This window comes from Vulpes lagopus, chromosome 8 (assembly GCF_018345385.1).
Source record: "Vulpes lagopus strain Blue_001 chromosome 8, ASM1834538v1, whole genome shotgun sequence".
Classification (NCBI taxonomy): domain Eukaryota; kingdom Metazoa; phylum Chordata; class Mammalia; order Carnivora; family Canidae; genus Vulpes; species Vulpes lagopus.
This window is the reverse complement of record NC_054831.1, coordinates 102035378-102061174: the sequence shown is the minus strand read 5'-3', so window position 1 is coordinate 102061174 and position 25797 is coordinate 102035378. Positions and strand designations below refer to the sequence as shown.

At 45.7% G+C, this 25797-nt stretch overlaps 1 protein-coding gene across 1 annotated transcript in view; it reads right to left on the bottom strand.

Moving 5' to 3' along the window:
* Window positions 1-25797, bottom strand: part of MAST4 (microtubule associated serine/threonine kinase family member 4) — a 538813-nt gene that overhangs the window by 10034 nt on the left and 502982 nt on the right. Inside the window, 9 exon segments of the mRNA XM_041765742.1 lie at window positions 7348-7470; window positions 8406-8635; window positions 10886-11086; window positions 15012-15247; window positions 15605-15732; window positions 17587-17699; window positions 17901-18023; window positions 23337-23438; window positions 25309-25474. Of these exon segments, the coding sequence (XP_041621676.1) occupies window positions 7348-7470; window positions 8406-8635; window positions 10886-11086; window positions 15012-15247; window positions 15605-15732; window positions 17587-17699; window positions 17901-18023; window positions 23337-23438; window positions 25309-25474 (1422 nt within the window).

Here is a 25797-nt window from a genome sequence, read left to right as displayed (position 1 = left end):
GCACATAAACAGATATATCTCACAAATAATTTTAATCTTAGCTAATCAGATACTTAGCTTTATATTGTTTTTCCATTTCACATAACTTGGAAAACCTTCCCCGCATCATCGAATGTTCACTGAGAACGTAATTTTTGCTGGCTGTGCAACAATATTCCACAAGATGGGGGAATCAAAACTTAATTTCCCTACTGCTATTCTTTTCTCCTTTCAGTTCTTTCAAGAGTTGCCATAAATATTCTTATCTATAGATCATTGCCTTAATCTCTGTCATTTTCCTTACATTACATAATTAGAGTCAATGCAGCAAATCAAAGGGTCTATCTCAACCTTTTAAAAACTCTTGGTACATATTAATACATTATTTTCCAGAAAGCTTATGTCAATGTGTACTTTTGCCGGCAGCACATAAATACTTTTTTTTTTTTTAATTTATTTGACAGAGAGAGAGAGTGGTTGAGAGAAAGAAATTGAGAGAGAGGGAGAGAGCGAGAGGAGGGGCAGAAGGAGAAAGAATCTCAAGCAGACTCCATGCTGAGCGCATGCCTTGACCTGGGGCTCGACACTTAGCCAACTGAGCCATGTAGGGGTCCCCATAAATATCTTTCTTACCACAGGTTTGTCAGAACTGAATATTAGCATTAAACAAGTGACCAATTTTATACTATAAGTAAGTTGTGTCAAGTTTTAATCTTCATTCTTTGATGCTGTCGCACTTATTTTGGTCATTTCTAATTTCCTTAGGAGATGATCTGTCCATGTCTTGTATTCACTTTAGAATCAGCAAGTCTTAGCATTTTATGACTGATATTATAGGGTTTTTTTGGATATTTAAGAACATGTCTTCCACACCTAAGGTCCTAATTGTAAAAAAATACTTCAGGGAAATAGGATTAGAACTGAAACAAAAGAAAAAAAAAACATTTTTCTGAGAGAAAAAACCATATGTTCTGCATGCAAATGCCACAACTTTAAGAATAAACCTTTATCTGCTAGGGAAGACTGACGTTCTAGTTCTTGTTTGAACACAACATTTAGCTTCTAGGTGTGAAAGGCCTACCAAGGGAGGTTGTTTGGAATGGGATCTCCTCACAAATTGAGGGAGGCCATGCTAAACTCAGAGTTTGTCCTGTGTGCCTCAGGTGAATGAAAAGAGCGAGTGTGGCCGGAGTTTGTCCTTCCTGGGAGTTCTTTCAATCCTTGTCCATGTTCGTCTGCAGTGGGGGCCCAGAGAGCCATCGTGATCCCTGACGCTGTTCTATGAGTCCTGAGCCTGAGGTGCATGATTCCTACTAAACCTAAACACATGGGACTTCCAACAAATCTTCATAACAACTGACAACATTCTACTCTTTCTGGCGTGATTCACCACTGGCTTTCACATCTTCACCACAGAAAGGCTAACATGCCACGCAGCCTTTTTAGAGCACATTTTCCGCATTAAAGCGTTTTTCACATATATCCTCTTACTTTATTTTCCCCACCAAGTTGTGAGGGCTGCTCTATTTTTTTACAACCCTGTGAGGTGGGAAAGAATTGTTATCCTTGCATTCTAGATGAGGAAAAGAGAGTCAGGGACACAGAGTTTTCTTCTTCCCCAAGGTCACAGAGCCCCAAGCAAGGGTCTAAACCTGGCTCTCTGTCCCTCATCCCCTGTGGCCGCTCGCCCCGTGGCTATGGCATGTCCTGATCCTCCGCCTCTCTTGCTCCCAGCAGAGTACGCGGCTTATACTTCATGTGTGGTGGTGAGGGAACCATGCACTGGATTAACACAGTGAATGGTCAGCATAGGAGACGGTCAAAAAGAAATCGAGGAGACTGAAAACTGCATCAACGTTGAATGAAACAAATAGAAATGATAAACACAGCTCATCAGAAAGTAGTTATAACCAGGGTTTTTAAATCAGGGCCCATCACTGAGCTCCGTACAAATGTTCCCTTCCTCCATAAAAAACAAACCCAGTTTCTCCTTCATGTTTCTATATATGGCTGTTCCAGAGGACAGTTTGCTGGATTTACGTAAATACGCGAGGTAACTTCCCTGAGGAGGAACTACAGACCTAGAATGACCTAGAAGACCCAGAGTGCAAACACTTCCCTGGGAGCATGGATGATAATTAAAATGGTAAATGAATGGACAAATAACTTCATCAACAACCGGGTAGGTAGGAACCGTAAAGCCTGCCGCCTGGCGGATCCGCGGCTACCCGGGGGGCTGGCTTGAGCTCTGCGCTGCCTCTCATGGGCTCGGTTTATCCTCAATCCGCTCTTCTGAAGAACCAGTGAACTCTTCTAAGAGAAATTCTGTACTTACTTAAAAAAAAAAATGGGGCCAGCAGATGGTTAATTGTTCAATTTGTTCACTTTTCCTATCAACTATTTGTGTAACTGCGCACAGTGGGAGGGAAATCCCTGTAAGCTGGCTGACCTGAACACAACAGCACGCTACCCGGCCTCTCCCTCTCAGCGTGGCTCCGGGTCCCGTAGCAGGGGGCCTGCGATGTCTCCTGGACGTGGACGCTGCCTACACGCCTCTCTGCGCATAACGCATGCAGGGAGGGGCGCACGCCCCGCAGGCAGGCCCGGGTCGGCCTGATTCACACCCTCTAGCAGCCAGCCCCAGCTGCCTCACAGGCTCCGTCCCACGTGCAAGCCCAGGCCCCTGCCACCCGAGCCACTCACGTTCCCCAGGCGCTTTGGGCTGTCTTGCCCTCCCGTCTGCGCACACCCCCTTGGGGCTGCAGAGCCGCCCCACACGCCCTGGCGTGCGCCCCCTCTCCACCAGCCCCCCGGGCCTGCACCGCTCCCCCCACTCCCCTCCGCGTGGAGCCTAGCGCAAAGCTGCCTCCTTCGGAGTCTGGGCCGCACAGGCGGGCTGCTCCTCTGTGGGACACTTGGACCGCGGACTGGCACCGTGTTCCCACTTGGGCACCGAGCTGCGCGGCCGGCCGGCGGAGAGGGCGCGGAGAGGAGCCCCAGGGCCCGACGCCGCTCACGCGCACGCGGGCCGCAGCTCTGCTCCTTCCCGGCGGACAACCTCGGGCTGCTTTGCTAACTTTGTCCTGCTTTCATCTCTTCATCTGGAAAGTGGGGACACATGGTCATTTACAGCACCGACCTCACGGGGCGAGGGCATTCTAGGCCTTCATCTAGGGACGCCCTCTCGGCGCCTCGTCTTCGGTGTCCTGGGCCGTACGACTCCTCAAGGCCCGCCACAAGGCTCAGAGTCCGTGAGGACGGCGATGGCGATGCTATCTGACGGCTTGCCTTTTAGTACCGCGAAGCTGCTCAGAGTTCACAGGAGGGCAAGTTGTGCAGCAGGGGCCCAGGAAGTTTTAGGGCACTGGGTGCTTAAACTAAGGCCGTCCTGGAAGAGCAACCTGGTCGAGCCAAGAGTTTCCCGTATTGGGGAGGTGAAGCCGAGCGTGCTATTGTGTGGGTCCCTATGGACTTCACCCAACTCTGCGGCGGGTGGAGGAGGAGGTCATTGCTTTCACGAAGTCCTTTCAGGAAGCGACTTGAGAGCCGAAAGGAGGTGACTATCTCCTCGTGGCAGGAGAGATGTGAAGCAAAGGGGAAGGAGCACCCTGCATGGGATTCATGGCCGGGGGGGGAAGTGAACCCCAGAACCACGTGATGGTGTCACTCCATGGGCCTATGTTGTGAACTGACTTTGGACAAGCTTCTCGGTGGACGTAAGTGCTTCCACAGCAGGTTCATTGAAGGTGTGAGGGCAAAGGAGACCGAACACAAGGACATTACAGGTGGACAATGCTTCTTACGTTCAGATTCCAAATGATAAATGAACACCGCATATGCATTTCTCAACAGACACACAGCAGCCTCCACCTTCTCCTAAGGGTGCCATGGTTCAGCAGCCTCCACCTTCTCCTAAGGGTGGCATGGCATTTCGTAGCAAGTAGTTGGCAAGTGTAAAGCATCAAGTAAACGGCATCCAAGAATTCCAAAACAGAGCTGCTACCCTGATGCTCCACAAGTGATGGCGTGAGGAAGCCCAACGTGGATACCACTCACTTTACACTTTGTCCAAGAATCGCTGTTCAAATTTGGAAGAAAGCTGCGTGATTACACAGTTCACTGGGAAGATAATTAAGTCCCTTGTATCCTTTTTGTTTCATGACATTGGTTGCTCCCCTCCAGCGCTTCCTTTATGAACCAGAGGCAGGATCCTCTGCTTGGCTCTGTGACAAAGCACGCCACGGCCCCGAAGGGTGCCAAGGCCCTCCAACACGGTGTGTTTGCATTTGCGCAACCTCACAGGCTTGCTGACTCCATCCAGGAATGAAGGTGCCCCGCACAGACGGGGGCAGAACATTACAAATGGGACTTGGTTCTGCTGAGCGACTTTGCCAGAGACCGTCAGGAGAAAGCTGTATTCAAATTTCACAGAAGGAAGTTTCAAAAATCCAGAATGCTCTCGATATAAAATAAATTATGAAAATCATCGAATGCCTCAGCAAAATACACAGACGCCTATTTTCTGAAGATATGTTTCAGTTTAGTATTTTTCCTTCTGATTTTACGAGCAGATACACGAAATGATGTAAAGACAGGCTGTGGCTGGAGCTGTGCGGCCTGTAACACAGCGCCGCCATAAAGGAGGTAGAAAGCCAAACTATGTCACCATTTACAATCCCTTTGACCTTCTTTTAAGAAGAGGTCACCTTTTCTTAAGAGAACCTCACCTGTAAAACACAGACTTACTATCTGAAACAAAGGCTGAGCTCCTAGACAAGAGCGAGGAGCACTTTAGAAATAACACCTCTGCAGGGGGAAGGTTTGTATAGTGGATATGCGGACAGGAGGGGGACAACACAAAACAATTTCAGGGTGGGGGGGCTGTTTCCCACAAAGGGTCGATCTGTGAGTGAGCCACAGGCCGCCCTGGACCACAGCAGTAGGCACTGTGAGAGGAGCTGCTGGCCAGACTGAGTCTTTATATCCCCTCTAGAATTTTGTCTTACAGAGCCCAAAGTCATTTCAGGTGACTTTCACAGCCAAAGGACCTCTGAGTCAGCAACCCTGCTGGGGCGTCCCATTTCTTGGATACTTCCTGTGAGCGAGGTGTTGCATACCAGGTGGACAGAGAATAGTATCAGGGAGAGATGGTGAACAGAACTCAAAAACTCAGGTCTTGCCCACGTGTCATCTGTTTCTGTTCAGGAGCCACACTGCAAAGCATAGACTGACGCCAGCCATTTAATGCTGAATGGCGAATGGAATGGCACGTGTATCGAGACAGGAGTCTAGACGTGACAAAAGTAGTAGTGTGGTATTTGGCTCCTCCCACGGTAACTTTTGGAGAGCAGGCAAAGGAGGACCCCATGGTTCACCTCAATTCCACAGCTACCGTGCGCCCTTCTATATCCGAGGCCTTGGGTAAGTGCTGGGGTGATGTGGAAAGCTCTAATGGTTGCCATCCCCCCCACGGGGCTCCGTCAGATTTGCTCCGTGTTCAGCATGCCTGTCAGCTGATTTCCACACGGCCTAGGGCGCTGCAATGCTCTCTCAATACTGAGTCCTCTCCCTCCAATGATCGATACGTGCGCTTGTGAGAAAGTTGGCTAGCGTTAGGGGGACAACCTGTAGGTATGAGTGACAGCAAACTCATGCCCCTGCCCCTCAGACTTCAGTTTTGAGCCCAAGACCAAAATTTGGTTAATACTGTGAACTAATCAATGGCAGTAACTTTCCTACAATCTGCTACTTCACAATGGACCTTTGAATATACACGCTACTGCTACTCTCCGAACCAAGGCCAGACCCTTAGTCTTTTGACGAATGCATTCATATTAGCTGGCGGGATGGCCAAAAAGGAGAAAAGTCATTAAATTGTACTTATTTTTGGAAGGCTTAGCACACCCACTTCTTTGTAGTGCCTTCTACATTTCTAATTTTCTTTTTATGTTGCAATTCAATGAAATTTCTCTGTAGTGTCCCTCCCCACTCATAGAATATTCTCTCCAAAAGTATGACATTCCTCCCTCTGCTACAGCCCTGCCTAATTACATTAAACTTTATCTGCTTCCATCTGTCTCCTCCATCTCCCATACTTCTCAAGGGCAAGGACTATACCTTAATTCCTGTGTTACCAACATCTACCACGGCACCGGACTCCGAGCAAGTGTTCTGCAAACGGTCTAAATGGACACCGTTTAAATGGCACATATGTATTTTTGTTCTGTCTCTCATTGTTTGAGGCTATGGCTCACACCTCTCTGTAGAGAAGTCCATTACAGCCCCTTTGGTGCTCAAAAAGCAAGAGGTCATCCATAGATCTGTTGATTTTTGTCAAATGATCCTCCAATGAGAGACCATAATTCTGATCACAGACTTCTTTTTTCTGAACAAACTTAACATCAAACACAACTTCATCCCTGTTTTTACTGGATCGGTATTTGGAAGCTATAACTTTATATTTTACAGTCAGCAAGTGACACAGCAAGTAACTCAATAGAATTGAGAGGATCAGTGTAAATTTTCTCTCTCCACTCATGTTCATGCTTCTTGTGGTCTTAACTCCACAGGCTTTATTCAGCTTACATTCAAAATAGAAAATGATTTACGTTCAAATTCATTTGTGTATGTGGCGGGAAAGGCCTAATGATTGCTAGAACCCCATCCTCCATCAGTACCTATTTCTGTCATTTACAGTATATGTGTATATTTTCACAATTTTTTTTAAAGATTATTTGAGAGAGAAAGTGAGCAAGTGAGCATGGGCAGTAGAGAGAGAGAGAGAGTCTCAAGCAGATGCCCCCCCCCCACCCCCGAACAGAGTCCATCTCATGACCCGGAGATTATGACCTGAGCCAAAACCAAGAATTGGATGCTTACCTGACTGAGCCACCCTGGCGCCCCTGTACTCACAATTCTATCTTTCAAAAGAAAGCCAACTCTCAGACCAAACTTTCACCTCTGACCCCACAGTTTAATATCACTTCATCCTCTACCGCACTAGAATTAAACTTTGTGCTCCTGAAGAACATCACCCGTAGGGCAAGTGATTTCCAAATAGATTTTACTATGGGAGGTTCATAAAATGAAGAGAACTCTTGTTTTATCTGTGATTTGGGATAAGAAGTTAACTTAGGAAGGGAGTGTGTGGAGAGGAGAACATGGTTGTCATGATATAAATACCCAGCGAATTCATATTCTCTCCTCAATAGTAGACCTGAGACTACTGACTACTTTCTCCATGGTTACACTGAGTCTGTGTGCGTATAGTGTAGAGAAGAACAGAAGAACTCAGGGAGGGAATGCTTGGGACCAGTTCTTACTGATGACCCGGTTCATCGGTACGGAACGGATGTAAAAAGATAATACCTTCAGCAAGAGTTCTATGACTTCCGTGTGGACAAGTCCATGCACCGGTTCTCCATTGATGTGCGTGATCAGGTCCCCAGCCTTCAGTCCTGCCTGGCATGCTGGACTCCCTTCTTCTACGTTCTAAAGTCCAAGAAGAGAGTGCACATTCGTAAGCCAACAAAGGGCAACCCTAACATCTACTCTTTCTTCTGGGACAATGTTGTGAGCTAACCAGCAAACGATCCTAAGCTCCTCGGGGGAAATCAGAAGCCATGGTTATTATTCCGTTTCTGTCATCATCCTAAAATAGGACCATTCCTCACAAAATTTCAGGTGAGTGGAGAAGGCAGTTTTTTTTTTTTTTTTTTAATGAAAGGACAGGATAAAAATGACCAAACAACAATGGAATATTCCTCAGCCATTAGAAATGACAAATACCCACCATTTGCTTCAACGTGGATTGAACTGGAGGGTATTCTGCTGAGTGAAATAAGTTAATCAGAGAAGGACAAATATTATATGGTCTCATTCATTTGGGGAATATAAAAATTAGTGAAAAGGAACAAAGGGAAAGGAGAGAAAATGAGTGAAAATATCAGTGAGGGTGACAAAACATGAGACACACCTAACTCTGGGAAACGAACAAGGGGTAGTGGAAAGGGAGGTGGGCGGGGGACTGGGGTGACTGGGTGATGGGCACTTAGGGGGGCACTTGGCGGGATGAGTACGGGGTGTTATGCTATATGTTGGCAAATTGAACTTCAATAAAAAAGTTAAAAAATTACCAAACAAAAGGGAAAAAAAAGAAAAAGAAAAAAGAAAGGTGGCAGTAGGACTATCTGTAACGATTTCCACCATCTTGGTATGCAGAGTGGACATGAAAAGTGGGCAGAATTATGAGACATGACTAGTTTTGGCCAAGTTCAATGCCACTACATAAAGCGAAAGAGCCTGAAACAGGTCCCACATGCCAGCTTAACAGAAAAAGTGCTCGTCAATATGACTTAGCCCACTTATTCATTCTCTAGGATGGGTGGGAGTGAAAACCCCCAAGGATGAGAGGCTGCTGGTCTTACCCAAACAATATGGTGCACCGTATAGATGTCACTGTCTCCCACATACACCCGGATGGCCCGGATGGTGAAACCATAGTTCTTCCCTGAACTGTGGATCACGATGGGCTGGTGTGGACTGGCAGACGCTGCTGAAGAATCCCGGCTGGGAGAGGAATCTCGTGAGGAAGAAGGGTCCGAGGACAGGGAATGGGGGGACATTGGACTTCCCAGCGGAGAAACGGCAAACATATCTGCAACACAGAAGCCAGGCATCAAAGCCAGTCCCGATCACGCAAATATCCACGCAGCCAGCCCACGCCACGCTAGCCCTGCTGTGATGGGGAGCTTGGCTGCAAGACAAATCCATTCATTTCTAATAAAGAAATAACCAGAAAACATCCATATTGCTAACTAGCATGGCTTTCCAAAGAGAAGCTCTTAAGAAAGCTTCAAAAGCGGCTTTATTTTAACTAATTTTTCAATTAATTCTCTGAAGTTATCATTTCTTAATTCTCTACACTAATTAAAACACACACGAAACCTAGCTCCTGGCTGGGATAGTTCTTAGTACGTTTTATTTTAAAGAAACAAACCATAGACGCACACACTTCAAGCATGCCTTTACACGCAGAAGACTGTGTGGGCTATAGGGAGAGGTCCTCAGGCTCCAAATCTTGCCCTAAACACCTTTAACATGGTCTTTCTCAAACACACATGGTCAGGAGAGCGATTTATCAGTGCACGAGGTGCTTTTCACAGTATTATTGACCTGGTACTCATTAAGTGATTTTCATCAAGAAGCACTAAAACGCCAATTTCTTTATGGAAGAACCACTCCTCACTACTATGATTCCCACTGATTGTCTCCATATAGTATCCACGATTCTAACAACCATCCTGAGATAACATAGGTGCACTAGAGAAATTTTAAGAAAAACTCAGTTCACACTCCACAATACCAATTCTACTTGTTTCTCCTGTGTTACAAGCACACACACTTCTAATTTATTGTCACTACCACTGTTCCATCTATGTGAATCCAAACAGATCTTAACTGCTCACGTGAAATCGTGTGTGCATTTGACAAGGAGAAGAATCTATAAAAGACGCTGAGGTTTAAAGGCGAGCTCAGTCAGAGCCAGGCTGCTAAGACTCAGCAGGTGCAGTGAGGACACTGTGGCCACAGCAGGCGGAAAGTACCCGCACTATCCTTTCTTCCAATCCTTAGGTCTGTCCAAACAGAACAAAGTGAGATGTGTCACAAGCCATGCTCCTTCACTTTGTGACTGCATGTGGCATCCTGGTACTCTTTTGCTGGCTACCCTTTATCTAAAGGTCAAAAGGCTGGGTGATAGGGAACTTCGAACCATGCAAGCAGGAATGGGACAGAGTGGACACACACACATCGAAAGTTCTGGAAAGCAAAGCCCCTGATCCTTTCTCTCATGATGGTTTCCTTTACTGCCCCAAACTGAACCATCGCTCTACTTGACTAAGATGTGGCCTTTCTCTCAGGTTTGATAAGTGGACTTACCTTCCTAACTGCAGCTGCTCTGGGGCCACTGACTTTGGGTTATACATGGTCACTAGGGAGACAGGTGTTTGTTTTATGGTGCTAAATAGGATGTCTCTCAGAAAAGAGTGGGGTAGACTGAGCAGTATCCCCAAATGAGCATTTGTTTCTATCAAATCTCTCTCTGCACAAACAGGAAATTTCGAAAACACAATTCCCTTTATACATGGTCTGTGTTCTTCTAAATGCAAGCCATCTGCAATATAATTCAGTTGCCATTTCCACTCTCTTGCTGCCATTTGAGGATTAAGTCACAAACACAAGGCTGTGTATTTCATCTTTTCCAGGGGAATAGCTGTAAACTTATGGAGGCAAAACTCAGTTTTGAAAAATAGTGCAATCCCACAAAACCACAATTAAAGCTCACTCTTCCAACACAGGGAAGGAAAGGATTTGACTACCAGTAGGAGGAAGCATAGCTCAACAGACAGGGCTGGGAAAATGTGTAATTTCAGTGCTGTCTGGGACTCTGCATCCCCAGAAATGAAACACTTACGTCCTCCATGTCTACTTCCTCATTAATTAGATGAGGAAAAACGATACTCGGCTTTCCAACACAGATGCCATACACAGCTTGCTAAAATATACAAATGATGCACAGTCTTGGGAAGAAAAATTATTCAGGGGAAGTAGTTTTACCACTTAACCTGGGGAGGGGGGTGCAGAAAAGGAAAGAAAGCAAATAAAAGAAATAAGGCTTCGTGGGAAGGAAGCCTGTCTCATTCCTGACGCAGAAAGAGGAAATGGGCAACAACACATGCCGCCTGGGAGCTCCCACAGGGAGAAGCTCCAGGGGGAGCTGGGCCAGGCCCCCGCCCCTGCTTCTAGCAATCTTGCATCTCCATCAGCAGTCCAAACTGGGGAAGGGGTGGTGGTGGGGAACACATGCACAAATCACACAAGTTCATGCGAGTAGACATCTCTCTACCTCCTGGGATCATGAGGGACAGGGCACTGGCAGAAAGGGACTTTGTGACTTTCCCCGAGATTTTCTTTTTTTCTGTGCTTTCTAATCGCTGCCGGGCCATGTGAGAAGCGGGTTCACTGGATGGCTTTGAGGAATTATCTGTACTGTCCACACACTCGCTTCGTCCATTTATCTGATCCAAGTGCTCTGAAAAACTGCCAACTGTGCAAAGAAGAAGGGATAAACACGGTTGAGGGAAATCTGAGATAGGATGGGAGGGAGGGGAAGAGAGGGGAGGAAGAAGCCACTGGGAACCGTCCTCCCCTGTGGCTTGCGAGCCCATGTGATGTCAGGCAAATGTCACAAACACATGACCGGTTAGAGAAAGGCGACGTGGACGAGGAGGTGAAAGAGGCGTCCACTCAGGTGTCACTCGACCTGCACACGCGTCTGCTGATCCTCAGCCCGGGACTCCCCTTCACTAGGAGTCTCATTCCTTTCCAGAATCTCTATTTTGCAACCCTCGCAGTGACAACTCCTTTCCCACCCTGCACTGCCCCCTGACCCCCCACCACTTCCAACCCACGGTAGGCCATGTTGTGAACCGGGCACCATCTATAAACAGCATGACGGCCCACTACGTGTCACGAGTACCCTGTGGTATCGGTGATCGTCCTTGGCAATGCTGTGAATTGTGTGGAGCATGCTGCTGGGTGTAAGGGGACATCACCTCCTTTCTTCGCGTAGACTTCCTGCCTGTGTCACCTCCTACTATCTTCCTAGGACACGCCTCGGCTCTGGCGTTCACTACAGAAGGGCACCTGCAGTGTCACCTGTGACTACCCACGCCGTGCGCCCCCCACACTCTGCGCTCCTTGCAGACCTCACAGGACGGCACAGCACGTCACCCACTCCGTGACTCCACGGCTCACTCTCTCCTTCCTGGGCTTTCACCCCAGACAGCGTGTCATTCGCTATCTGCCTTGAAGTTACTGGACCAGGGCTGAGGGCCTTCTCCCTCAAGAAGCCAGCCGTGCCTTCTTTATTATTTTTAAATTTATTAACCCTTTATAGAAAGTGGACGTGTTCTTTTTTTTGTTGTTATTGTTTGGTTGTTTTTAGTTAAAAAATTAGGAGCCTCAGGAGAGGATCACAAGAGAATATAACCATGTAGGAGGTGGCAAAAATGGAAAATCACTGATGTCTGTCTGGGTGACGGTGCAGGCCAGGAATCAAGAAAGTTTCTGAGCAGAAGGAACGTGTGGAGTCCCTCAGAGAAAGGGTTAACGGTCACCCCTTTGATTTTTCCCACTCTTTCTTTCGCAGATGATCAGTTTTCTTCCTTCCTTTCTTTAAATCGCTGATAGTTTATCTTTGTCCATCCAGAAAAAGCAATGCTTATCTCATTTTTATTTCTAAGTAAATGCTGTGCTACAAGCCCCCTGTGCTTTAAAAACCATCAAGGCATGATCATCACCTTCAGCTGTGCCATCTATGCAGAGAATTTGCTACCATTACAGATGATCCTGGGAAAGGCCGGCCCGCGCATCTTAAAGCCCACAAGGCTCTTTCCTAGGAAAGTGTCAGGTTGGCTAAGACTTAATTCACATTTCTGTTCTGCTGCTGAATATAGTCCTCAGCTGCCCCGCTCAAGTTTGGCCTTGGTGTGCAAGGCGGGGTGCCCACCCAGTAGGTGGGGTCCTCGCTAGGGGAAGGTGGCACTTGGGAGGCTGCTGTGTCCTTTGACAAGGACAAAAGGGAAAGCTGAATTTCTTTACAATGAATAATGGGTTTATGCGAGCCCTACACGTCAGGCTTCACAGGTTCAGATGCAACGTGGTCACGAAGGAAGAGAAACAGGTACAGAGCTGTTCCTTCCCTAAATGCCCACGTGTGAGTGTAGGGTGTTCTCTTCTCTCATCCCTCCCTCTGGCCTCTGCCACCTGGCTTCACAGCGCCAGATAGAAGCATGTGCATTTCTGCTCTGCCAGTGGTGGATAATGTCACCTTAATGTTCTGTAAATGTCAAGGGTTCTTTCTTTTTGATGGTGGAGCAATATAAAAATCAACAAATTTAATTTTACTACAGTCACGGTTTTCAGATTTCCTAATTACCCTTGGCCTGGAGCGGATTGGCTCATCTCTCTATTCTGTATAGCCCCCAAGGCCTTTGATTATATTTAGTGTGTATATGGGGGAGACAGAAAGGTGGTTTCAATCAATTAATCAAAATGCATGGCAGGACCTAAGTAGGTTTTTTTTTTTTTTTTTTTTTTTAATTATGAAAGTAATCAATCAACTGCTTAGATACCATTTCCCTCCCTTTCCCTTTGACACTGATGATGGGGACCAGGGCACCGAGACTAAGCCATCCACCATATTAAGAAAAACTTTTAAATGGAGGTGAGTATACTCTCTTCAGAGCATGATAATAAACTAGGAAACACAGATCTAGTAACCAGAAATATAAACTAATATATAAACTAAATATAAACTAGTAACCGGAAATATAAAATACTGATATACTTCCATTGGACTTCATTGCCAAGATGAAGTAAAAACAATTAAGGATCTTAGACCACTGGGTTGTGTCTACACTAAGTTGCTATTCTTGTGGCTTTATAAAAAGGTAAGGATAAGGGGAATTATCCTACATGGTAAAAGAACTGAGGGGAAGAGGGACGCCTGGGTGGCTCAGTGGTTGAGCATCTGCCTTTGACTCAGGTTGTGATCCCAGGGTCCTGGGATCGAGTCCAGCATCGGGCTCTCCACAGGGAGTCTTTCTCCCTCTGCCTCTCTCTATCTCTCATGAATAAATAAATAAAAATCTTAAAAAAAAAAAAAACTGAAGGGAAGAGAGAGAAAGAAGAAAAACCCCACATTATCTGTCCCCATGAAAAACCTAGAAGCACATGTAGAGCTCCACAGAAGCAAGCAAACTTTTCAGTAAGGCTGAAATAAACCTAGTCAGTAAAATGTGTTTTCTTTGAAAGGATTTTTAAAGAGAGTTATGCTATGAATATTCAGTTAGATTAAAAAAAGTTCATAAAAATTCTTGGAATCATTCATGGTTATCAATATAGCATAGTGAATATAGCTTAATGAAAACATTTATCATAGCAAGCCTAAGCCATATCCATGTTTTATTTGTTTAAAAAAAAAAAAGGCATAAGCGCACACTGCTCTGTGGAAGGATATGCTATGCAAAAAAAAAAAAATATTATAGACCAAGTAATATTTTAAGCACACTTGGCTTGGTCTGAGGGAAAAATGCAAGTTTGATCATCTAATGATACATTAAAGCCTCTTGAGATCCTGTGGAGATACTGTGACTGCTGTCAGGAAGGTTCCTTCACACAAAAGTGACACTGTAAAGTGCTCTCCAGGAAAAGCCCAATGCCCCTTGACTGCCTCACCAACAGTGAACGGCGTCTCAGGAGTTTCTGTCCTCCAGTCACCCAGAGACTGAGAGGATGACTTGGGTCTGTAGTGGAGACGTTTCACATGGACGTTCAATGCCAACTCGAATCGTGTTGGTCTTTCTCACTCCCTCCTCCTCTCTCAGCCTGAGACATGTGGAGAGCATCTGGGAATCTCCCAGAATAAGCATCTGCTGCACAGGGTCTACCGTGGACACCTAAGTTATCTGGCACAACATGACCCCATAACAAACCAACTCCTTCAAAGAAACCACCACCCACTTCAACACCAGAAGGAAAGCTGGCTTTATATTGTTACCCTATGGGGGATTTAAGCCGTTTTTGAAGGTAATTTTGAGCATGTCACTGATACAGTTCCTTGCTCCTAATCTCTGATGTAGACACAACTCTGCTGAGAACACAACCCAGTGTTCAGTGCGTTTTGCCCGCCGTCAGAGGATCCCGCCTGAAACCCCGCTGTGCAGAGTGTGGGCTGGCTCTGGGGTCAACCTGGAGCCAGGAGGGTTTGCTGTATGGCCACGTGGTCAGGAGGGGTCTCAGACATCTGATGATGCCTCACGTCCTAGACGTGGGGCCGTGGAGGGAGTACAGCAGCACACGAGAGCCATCGCTGTGGCCTAGTAAGGCCGGCCCGGGGTTCAGAACACCAGCAATCCCTTCTCCACGGGGCCTGGCGGGGGGAGCAGGCGCTAGGCCCACACGCTCACCTGACAGGGTGGAGCTGCTGATGGTGCTGGCGGGAGTGGTGACCTCTGGCTCCTCCTGAGTGCTCTCTGCAGGAGGCAGGGCTGGCTTTTCTGGCTCCTCAGGGAGGTCTCTGGGGCAGGGAGCCGCTTCATCTTTTTCTGCCTCTGTTGAGATAGCCAGTTTGGGAAGTGGGCCAGAACTGAGTTTATGTCTGTTGCTTTCAGTGTCTGAAGAGTTGGATGTGGATAACTGTTGCCTTAATTAAAAACAAAACAAAGTCATGTATACATACATCCCAGGAAACTGCGTTCAAGGAGACTTTTGGAAGAAAGGGAGTAAAAATGGAACTCAGATAAGCCTAACCAACGCAGGTCTAGCGCAGTGGTTCTTACGGCGCAGTCCCCAGACTGGCAGCGGAGGTATGCGATCGCGACGGACTACAAAGGCCCACTCGCGGCCTCCATCCCAGACCTAGTGGATCACACACGCTAGAATCGGCCCAGGACCTGTGTTCTTACAGGGCTTTCAGGAGATTCCGATGCTCACTCTGGCTGAAGAACCACTGCTCTAGCAGCTGCTGCTTATGAACCCTGCTTAACGGCATTTCACATACATTTCAGAATATTCCGAACTCCAGCTGAAGGTTTCTGTGGATGGCAACACTGTGCTTTTGGTTTTGTCTCCCGGGTCTTCCTTCTCTTCTCCGGGATTCTGAGTAATTCGGTCTATGCTGCTGAAAACCTGCGAGGCAAAGCGTTGGGTGTTTATTAGTACCTTCTTGAAAGAGTTTGTTAGAAAACCCCCCAAACCTTGGGAGAGAAGCCCTGAGAGCATGACTAAGGTCTCCACTGGGACCGTGTGTGCAGAGGGTACTTTCCAATGCTGCCTATTCGAGTCCTGAGATGAGTGGTCCACGTATCTATTATTTTTTTCTTCTTGGAGTGGGAAGCTCTGAATTCATCACCCTCTTGTCTCGTTACGGACTCTGCATCTACAATGTCCACAGACGCTTTGGAGTTTCTAGGCCTGGGGATCAATCCACATCTTAGATGACTTTTTAACCATGAAAGTCTATCAGAAAAAGAAAACCACAGAGAAAAAGATCTAATGGCCACCAGGCAGGAGTGGGAAGGAGAAAAGTGAATTGGAATTGAGTGGGAAGAGAGGAATAAATTACCTGTTTCAAGATGTGTGTGTGTGTGTGTGTGTGTGTGTGTGTGTGTTGGGGGGCAGGGAGGCAGAGCATATTTGGTTCTGAGTCAGAGGTATGTGTTTGGCTCATAAATCACATACACATGCAGGCGGCTTCCGTGATGGGACTGGTGTTTCTGAAGGGGATCAGGGCTCGGGCCGACCTGAGATCTCCGTGGTCCCACAGGGATGACGGAAAGAAAAACTGGGAGCTGAGAGCCCAGTGCAGGAAGCACTCCCAACCGTGCACCGCAGTCACCTGCTGCTCTTGTGGGAGAGGCCCTTAGGTGGCCCAGAGCCTACTGCGGTCAGGGCCAGGGTGGCTGATGGACAGAAGAGACAGTGGGAAGTAAAGAGGGTTCAGGGTCCAGCAGGGATGGGCCAGAGCACAGGCCACAGGCACGGGGCAAAGGCTATAGCCAGCGTGGCCAAAGCGTCAGCCCCGGCTCAGGACAGGCCGGCGGGCAGCCCCTCCGGGGAGCCCCGAGCTCGCCATGGCCTTCCTTTATGCAGTGAGGGCAGTGCTGGCCCATGTGTGGAGGCTCTCTAGGTAGTATCACGCAGAGAAAGGTACAGAACATCCCACAAAGCCCATGTTAGGGAAGAGCTGAACAATCATCACGCGAAACGCCATGGCAACAGGAAATGCACAGCTACTGAAAATAGCAAAAGGGAGGTGAGGGGCCCTCTAGGTTCTTTTCCATTTTCCTAGGGCCCTGCCCTGTCTCAGGACTGTCAGGTTTCTCGGCTTTCTTTCTTCCTTTTTTTTTTTTTTTTAAATCTTACCACTATCAGGAAAAAGCATCCTTCTCAGACATTGATTTTATTATCTTCTCCCATTTCCAAAATTCTAGCCTGACTTCCACTGGCCTCTTTCATGTAACTTCCATTTTCTATTATTGGGCACAAGACTTTCTCATTCCACATCAACTCTCTCTGAGGGTCCTAGCTGACGTTAAGGACCCATATGGCTCCTTCGGGTTCTTTGTGATACTAGGAGGAGGGCTGTACACATAGGGACTCAAGTTCAACATTCTCCGTTAAAGGATCAGGGAAACAGGGGACTCCCCTATAGCCTGGCAATGAACTAGGCTCGGTCCTGCAGGGTGAGGTCGGCATAGTTAGGACGGTCGTGTTTTCCAAAGACGGCACCATGAGCATAAGCCTCCAAGAAAAAAGATATTCATCTGTAGAGAGTGAAAAAAGTAGGTAGGGGCTCTGGATTATCAAGATGGTGGGGTCACTTTTCCTAAACTAAAAGGAATTTTACGTACAGGAGACCCCAATCCCCAAAACACTGCAGGTGGTTTTTATGATCTTGTCCAGCTGTTTAGGGACATCGACTATCTGGCTCAAGGGACATTCCCTGGAGAGACCCTCATGCTTCTGTCACATTTCACTTACTTTTGAAAAGCGGTGTGAACAGGAGGAAAACTGCCTTATTTCCACATTAAAGTCTTCATCATTTGTGTCATCTTCTTCCTCCGTCTCCATGTGATGATACTTCTCCGACCGAGCTGCAGAGAGAAGTTTGGCAACGGTTCCCATTACTCAGAATTTCAGCTTTGGGTTTAGATTATTAATTAGGAATTTCTATACCGAAGCAGCCTTATGTCTAAGAACTCATAGGCTCAAGCCTGGGAGGTTCTATCACAAGTGGAGATAATTTCCTACAAAGTAAAGGTCAAACAATGTTTCCCGTCAGACGATTCACGTACTATCAAAATAACTTGTGTCGTCCTCGGATTCCAGTTGGGGAATAAATTCTGCCTTCTGTCTCAGCAAACTGTTCCAGTCTAAAGAACGGAAGAATCGATGCTGTTTGACTTCATAGGCACCACCTTGGGGTGGGGAGGGAGAGAAAGGACAGGGGTGAAAATGTTAAACTACCCTCCAAGCAAAGCTTTTAAGAACAACTCCTGCCCCCCGCCCTCATCAAACCTATCAATAGAGAAATAAATGAAAGAATCATAAAAAAATCTTACTTTTTCATTCTGCAACCAACACCCCCACACAAAAAACTTTCCCCTCATAATTTATCAGCAGAGGATCTGATTTTGCTAACAGCAGTTGCTATGGCACAGTTCTTCTTTGTTAATTTTTCCATGACTTCCTCCGTTTTTCAAAGGTTAATGATGCGGCCACTTAAAATCACATTATACTGAACCTGGGGACGTGGACGCACGTTGGCCCAAAGCAGTCTCACTCATTACAAAACCAAAGAAATTCCAACAAGGCGCAAAAACGTGTTCACAGCAATATTTCCTCTGGAGACAAGGTTAATAAAGATGAATTTTCCCTAAATAGTATATAATAGTTTCCATTTAATTTTATTGGATTGCTCGTTACCATAGGTAGGACTTTGATTCTGTGGATTACTGATTCTTGAGTAAGAACCTGACAAATCTGTTGGGCAGGTTATGGAAATCAGTCACAATTTTTAAGTTTTAGGGCTTCTTCTTTTTTTTTTTTTTTGGCATAGTCAGCATGACTATGCAATTGAATAAAATGTTTTTAATTCAGTTCATGATTTGAAAGAAGTATTTGGATGGGCAGGTCCCACCAAAATATCACACAATTACCCAGTAAAGAGAAGGTACACATGTTATACCATCCTAGTATGAAAATCAAGCCCCTGCCCTGCCACACACACACACACAGTGTTAAGGAGGGAGACAAAGAAGAATCTATCCTGAGAAAAACGCCAGGAAGTGAGGTTTTTCACAAGACTAACACAGGCTCTAATCACCTCTCTGCCAGGAGATGCCCTGTAGGTGTGACGTAAATGTCTCTTTCATACAGCTGTCATGCTTCCCACCCTGTCCTCGGTACGGTACAAAAAAATAGGATGAGAAATGCAAACTGAAGGAGAGATGGGCCTGGATGTTGGGGTGGGGCCTGCGTGTTTCTGAGATGTGGCTCTGTCCCCATCAGATTGTTCTAGCACAGGGTACAGGTCAGAGCCCCAAACCCAGCCAGGACAAACTAGTGTTTCGAGAACAATGGAAAGAAAAGAGCAAAGTGGGAAAATCACCCAAGAAAGGAAGAAGAGATTCTTCTTTTTTAAAAGATTTATTTATTTGAGAGAGAGAGAGAGAGAGAGAGAGCAAGCACACACACAGGCAGAGGGAGAGGGAGAAGCAGACTCCCCAAGGAGCAGGGAGTCCAATGTGGGGCTTGATTCCAGGACCCCAGGATCATGACCTAAGCTGAAGGCAGATGCTCAACTGACTGAGCTACCCAGCGCCCTGAGATTCTTCTTTACTAAGCATTTGATTAGAATCTTTATCCAGGATCCTCTCCCAGCACTAATCATGTTTACGGCACAAGAGTAAAGTCTGACGTTGACCCTAACAGAGGCAGCACCGATAGGAAGGCTGCCTTGGACAAGAATTGCACTACATGCTAGAGGCATCTAGTCTCCTTTAGTTAAATCACTGAAACTAACCCCACAAAGTAGGCATTACGTCAACTCCATATTTGGATGGGGAGACTAAGCATAAGCAATCAAGCATATTGGACCACGATCACTTATTAATAAAATTTGGAGAGGCTGAGCTGAGGTCTGTTTAAAACCAGCCAGGTCCATCCTCAGGTCATAATGCCAACGCCCCTACACAAAGCTGCCAGACACACTCTTTCCCAGTGTTCTTATCTCAGAGATGCTAAAAGATCTTAAATATCTATCTTACTCCCTCACTGTGCCTCCAACACCGATGTCAAGTGTCAAGCCCTAGTGAGTGGCGTACCACACGCTACACTGCAGTGACTCTCACTTCAGCTGCTGCTCATGGGGACACACAGGTGACATCTGATACTCTGAGGTCGCTCAGCTTCACTCAGAGAAGCACCGTTCTCTAGATCCAAGGGCTCACAGGGCACTTCCAGACCGTATCGGAGGTGCCACTCCTTGGAACCCAAGTCCGTGAGAACATTCACTCCATCTTCTGTGGATGACCACAGATGGGTTCTTCCCCACAGAGTCACAGCCTACTGGTGGCCTAGCTCACCTTTCTCACCCTTTGGCCCTTGTGACCCCTTGGGAAGAGGTCCCCTCACCACAGGTGAGTACTTGTTCCTCAAGCACTTCTGCAGACATGGGGAACAAGAGAATGAAAAGGATGCATGGGGAGAGATGACCTCTGGGCTAAACTGTTGGTACAATGTGGATGACGGCATCAGAGCCCGATACAAATGACCAAGCACAGGAACTCATGCAAGTGACAGCGCTCACTGCGAGAATTCACCAGTCAGGGAAGGATGGGGAACTGGTCATGGCTGCAGCTCCCATGATGCACTATGTTCACGTACTTGGTAGTTCTGTGAACACGTCTGCATTCAATCCTCACAATCATCCTGCGAGGGTATAACGTGCCCATTTTCCTAGATTAGGAAACGGTGACCCAGCTCATGAAGAAACCACTCCAGACCTCGCAGCTGGTGCACAGGTGGGAGTCAGTCACATCTGAGGTGGGTCCGAGAAACCGGGCTGCCACTCAAGCTTCACAACCTCAAAAGTCAAGTCCAAGTAGGACAAGTTTCCACACTGTAAGTTATGCTTCACAGTAATGTTCTCCCTTGAGTTTCTCCCTTTCATGGAAGTTTCTTAAACACCCATTATGTTCTTCACACTCCTTTTCTCAGCCTCTCTACTCTCTCGGGCAAATGTGAATTCGCACATTTTCACGGTGCATTATTTTGCCCGCTAAATATGCATTAAATCCAAAATGCTGTCATTGGAAGCAGCATGGCAGGCCTGCGGGATCTCAGCCTCATTCTCCGAGCCCTACTGGGATCTGTCACGTTGGACCTGCCCCTTTGGCAAGTGCTTTCTGACAACCCTAAGAGCTAGGGAAGGGTCGTTTAAATGTCTCTTTTGAGTGTCTGCTAGGGGACTTGTGTCTCAAATTGTCAAACCCTGAAAAGAATGCAAGTGGCAGTCAGGGAGAAAAATGCAGAGAGGTAACTCACAGCATATAAAACATATATCAACATGGCCATGCTGACCATCATCATAGTCCTGTTTGGCTGAAATCAAGCCCAATCAAGATTCCAAGTCTTCTTACAGGAAGGAAACAGACAAAACTCTGGGAAAACTCTCCAAAATGACCCAAGAATGGCAAAGAGAAGCAGGCTCTTGGGAAGGGATGTGCCAATTCTATTGTTATCTTTGGTCACACCTCAGGACAACACTTCTCCGGGACAGTTGAGTAGGACACAGAAATTGAGATTTGTGCTATTGCAGGACAATCTGAAAATGCCACTGTTTCTCTGAATTTGGCTCAAGTGGGTAAAAATCACTCCTCAAAACTCAGCCCCATCCAGAGCCCTGGCACCAATTCTTTGATAGCTACTCGTATCTCTGGAGCCAGAAAGCAAATGTGACTACTGGTTCCAGAGGGCAGGGGGTAACGACTTTGCTAGTCACTTCAGACAACAGGAATACCAAATAGGGTGGGAAGAAACATCAAGTATTCTGTTCAAAGAGTTTGGGCAGCTCAAAGGTAGGGGCACCATCACCATTTCTGTCTCCTGGACATCCACAGGGTCAAGTCTGAGATTACGCAGGCGGGATGATAAAATGACAGTACCAGAGGCAGCAGTGTCATACCGAGTCCTAAAAGCCAGAGTGGATGACCTTTTATTCTCATGAAAATCCTGTGAGGTGGTAGTTCTCTAAGCTCCATTTAACGGGTGAGAAAACGAGGCACAGAAAGGCACGTATCCTGCCCACCGTCACACAGCAGAAATTTAAACTCAGACTATCGGACTGGAGTTTGTGCCCTTCATTTCCATTTATATTGCCTCTCTTAGTCGAAGGCCCACTTATCCACTGCAAAAGGCAGAGAGGCCCATGGTACCCCCATAAAAGGCTCAACTCAAAAAAGTGTTTCCAAGTGAGCCCAGAGTTTCAATCTTCTTTGATTTGCTTAATGCAGTCAATGGGATTTTTCTGTACAAAGCCAAAGAGTAAATACTTTAGGCTTTGTGGGCCATGCAGTTTGATGACTCGACTCTGCCTCTGACCCATGAAGACAACTACAGACAATGCGTATGAATGGCACTGCCGTGTTTGAGTAAAACTTTATTTACAGGAGAAGAATGTGGCCAATGGGTTTCAATGCATCATCATAAACTCTAGTAGCACAGCACACTTAAGCAAGAACAGAGCCCCCCAACTGGGGGACACTGTGGGCAAACATGGAAGAGTAACCCGTATTTGGAGCTGTTGCAAATTATTTTTGTCTTGGCAAAACTGAGGGAGAGAATGATTTGTTCAGTATTTTCTGATATTTCTATCACAATGAGGTAGAATGAAATAGCTCAGAGTAAATGACCCATCAAGTCAACAATTTTCACTGGTGAAAATCATGGATACTACCTGCAGTGTGTGTGTGTGTGTGTGTGTGTGTGTGTGTGTGTGTATTGTGTTTATATTTAATAGTTCCATCTAGATAAATTCACACGCTGGGGCTGGCTGGGACTCTATATTGGGATTTCTGTCCATTCGGGATACAAGGAAGAGAAGGAAAAGGAGCAGAAACAAACACTATAAGTAGAACAGTCGGAGGAAAAAAATAATCAGCAAGAGACAAATCTTATCTCCTTAATCTTGAACGCCAATGGTTTTAATCCTTTTTCTTGGGCAGTAGTGCTGAGCACCATGATGAGACAGCATAGTTCAACTCCAGACACTCATTTCTAGTAATTAATTAGTTCAAGTGCTGATAATCCATTTCAAAGCCTATAGATAGCAACGGGCTAGGTTAAATCTTTCTGGGAGTACACAGTTTTAAAAAATCCAAACAAAAAAAGCTCCACATGTCAAATCCTCTAACTTCTTTCAGATGCATGCTTTTCAGGATAGAAGAGCTACGTGGTGCCCTTGGAGGTTTCCTTCCAGACAAATTTTATTTATTGAAACAAGGAAAGATAAACTTTTGCTTCACAAAAAAATAATACTGGACATACTGCTCTGAATCAGAAAAAAAAATCCAAAATATCATTGTTATGATGTGTTGTAGTCACCTCCTACATCGACCAACAGATATTTGTTACGCAAAAAATAGAAAACACAAACAAAAACCTCTGAATGTTCCACAAAGGCATTATTTTTGTTGCATATTTAACAAAATTAAGACACGTGCTCTAACCTGTTCCCAGTCTCTCCAGTGGATTCTGTCTAAGAAGCAAGGTAATCAGATCCTGGGCATCGGGTGGTGGTGCCTCATCCTTTTCTGGCCAGTTGATCTCATCTAGAAAAGAGACACGTAGTTTACAACTTTATTGCTCAAATGACAGTCCAGGTTCCAACAGCCAGGACGTCGCCTGGGAGTTTGTTAGAGAAACAGAATTTTTAGGCTCCATCCCAGACTGAATCAGAATCTGCATTTTAACAGGATTGCCAGTTGATTCCTAGGCCCAGTCAAGTTTGAGAAGCATTGCTTCATGAGACATGAACCAGCAGCATTGCTTTCAGCAAGGCAGGGAGAAAATACTTCAATAAGCAGTATCTTCTGTTTGCTTTTTTGATTCTTTGTATTTTTTTTTTCTTTTTGGCAGACTTAAAACAAATTGATCCTTCTAGTTATCATGATGACTTAATGTGGTGGACACTCTTAACACCTGTGTTATAGATGGTCGCCCTTCCAGGGAATCAAGAGAGTAAGATTTTTCTCTCCTACTTTCCTCAAATGAGAATTTGGCCCCAGCCTTAGAGTTCTTCAGCTTCGAGAAATGCAAATTAATTTTGCAAAAATAACTACCTCTAAAGACAAATGGAAGGCCAAAATGCTAAGCTTGAAAACAAAAAAATCCAAAGTAATCAAAGTAATAATGGAAGTATTTAAAATCTGTCATAAATATTAGAATATGTTCCACATTCCACAGGAGTTTGCCTGAAGATAAGGTGTGCGTGCTTTTGTGTATGGAAATGCAATAAAAACGTGAGTTATTTCTGTGTGTGCCTGCTTCCAGCTTCCTCTGCTGCAGTTTAAATCTGATTTGGAAAATAAAACATGAATATGCATCTGAGCCGTAAGGAATCAAGAACAAAGCCAGCATTTGCTGCTTGTGTTAATTAAACAGTTGATTCTTCTTGCCATTCAGGCCTTGGTATATCAGAAAACAGCCTAGTTATAAATCCATAAACAGCTCAGATATTGTAGAAAAAGGGTCATACACTGCAGGCAACTCACAAATCTACTCTGTTAAAGTTTACAAATAGGCCTGGCTTGCAAAGTTAATGATAGAGAATAATGCTATGATTAAGGGACTCCCCTGTCAATATGAATCCTCCCTCTCTTGCCACTGTTCGACCCTGTAGCCCAATCCAGAAGGTGTCAGAGTGGGTGATGGGGGGTGTCGATGATGGCTGATAAACTTTGGGGTGGAGAGGCCTTTTTGATCTATGCTTCTGGGAAATTTATCAAAACAGCAGGTAGGGTAGTAATAGAGCCTATGTAATGATCATTTAGTTTTGCCACAAGCCGCATAACAATAGTGAGGGTCAGCATGTAGGTGAAGATCTAAAGGTTATTGAATTTTAAATGAAAGATGAACAGCTGTTACAGAAATAACATTACACCATAACAAACACCAATGAAATCATTAACAATCTGTGGATTAAATTTGCTTCCTTCCCGTTCTCATTATTTGTTATTTGGTAGACATTTGTTTTAGGGTTTATTACATTTTTGTTAATTTCTTCATTGTGCCATTAGCCATTTCCCCCCCGTTTATGTAAATGTTACCCACATTAACCTTTTCTTCCTTGGTGCAACCTTCCTATTATGGAAAGGAAGGCTGGACGGCAATGACATGATTTGCAAATCCCATGTGAATTTCTTTTGCAGAAAAGCACACCATAAAAACTGGTTACACTGCCAGTCCATTTCCAAATTCCATGTTGCCGACACTTCCTCAGATCAATTTTCAGCACAAATTGATCTCCTGAGATTTGTGAAAGTCAGTTATGCGCTATGATGAGTGAGTTCTTTTAATTTGTTGGCTAAACCGTTTGATAAAGGTTAACATTTTAGTATCTAAAATGGCAAAGCTCCACAGAATTGCATGAAATAGCGGTTTCCCAATAGTCGCTCAAAGATAACTCCTGATGATATTTACCACTGATGACTTGTCCAAATAGCTCTTCAGGAGTATCCCCGAAGAATGGCACGCATCCAACCAGAAATTCATAGAGGATAATCCCCATGGCCCACCAGTCCACTGGCTTCCCGTAGCCCTGCCTCAGAATCACTTCTGGTGCAATGTATTCAGGTGTGCCGCAGACCTAAAAGATGATTGCGATATTAGAATGATTGGGATATTAGACATGAATTAAAATGAGCAAGATGGGTGAATGGCAATTATTTTGCCCAGAGCGCACCTGCACGGACAAAGAACGGAGGAAGGGCAGTTACAAATCAGTAAGGAGATATTTAAATATCACGAAAGGGAAGTTTAAGCTCTTCTAATGTTACGGTATGTGGAATGAGTGATTTCAAATTGAGGGTTTGACCCTATTGGGTAGTTTTACCTATCTCATGGTATTAAAAACATTTTTAACCCTGCAAGTCTATATGATGACGCATTTTTAATCTGTCACCACCACGG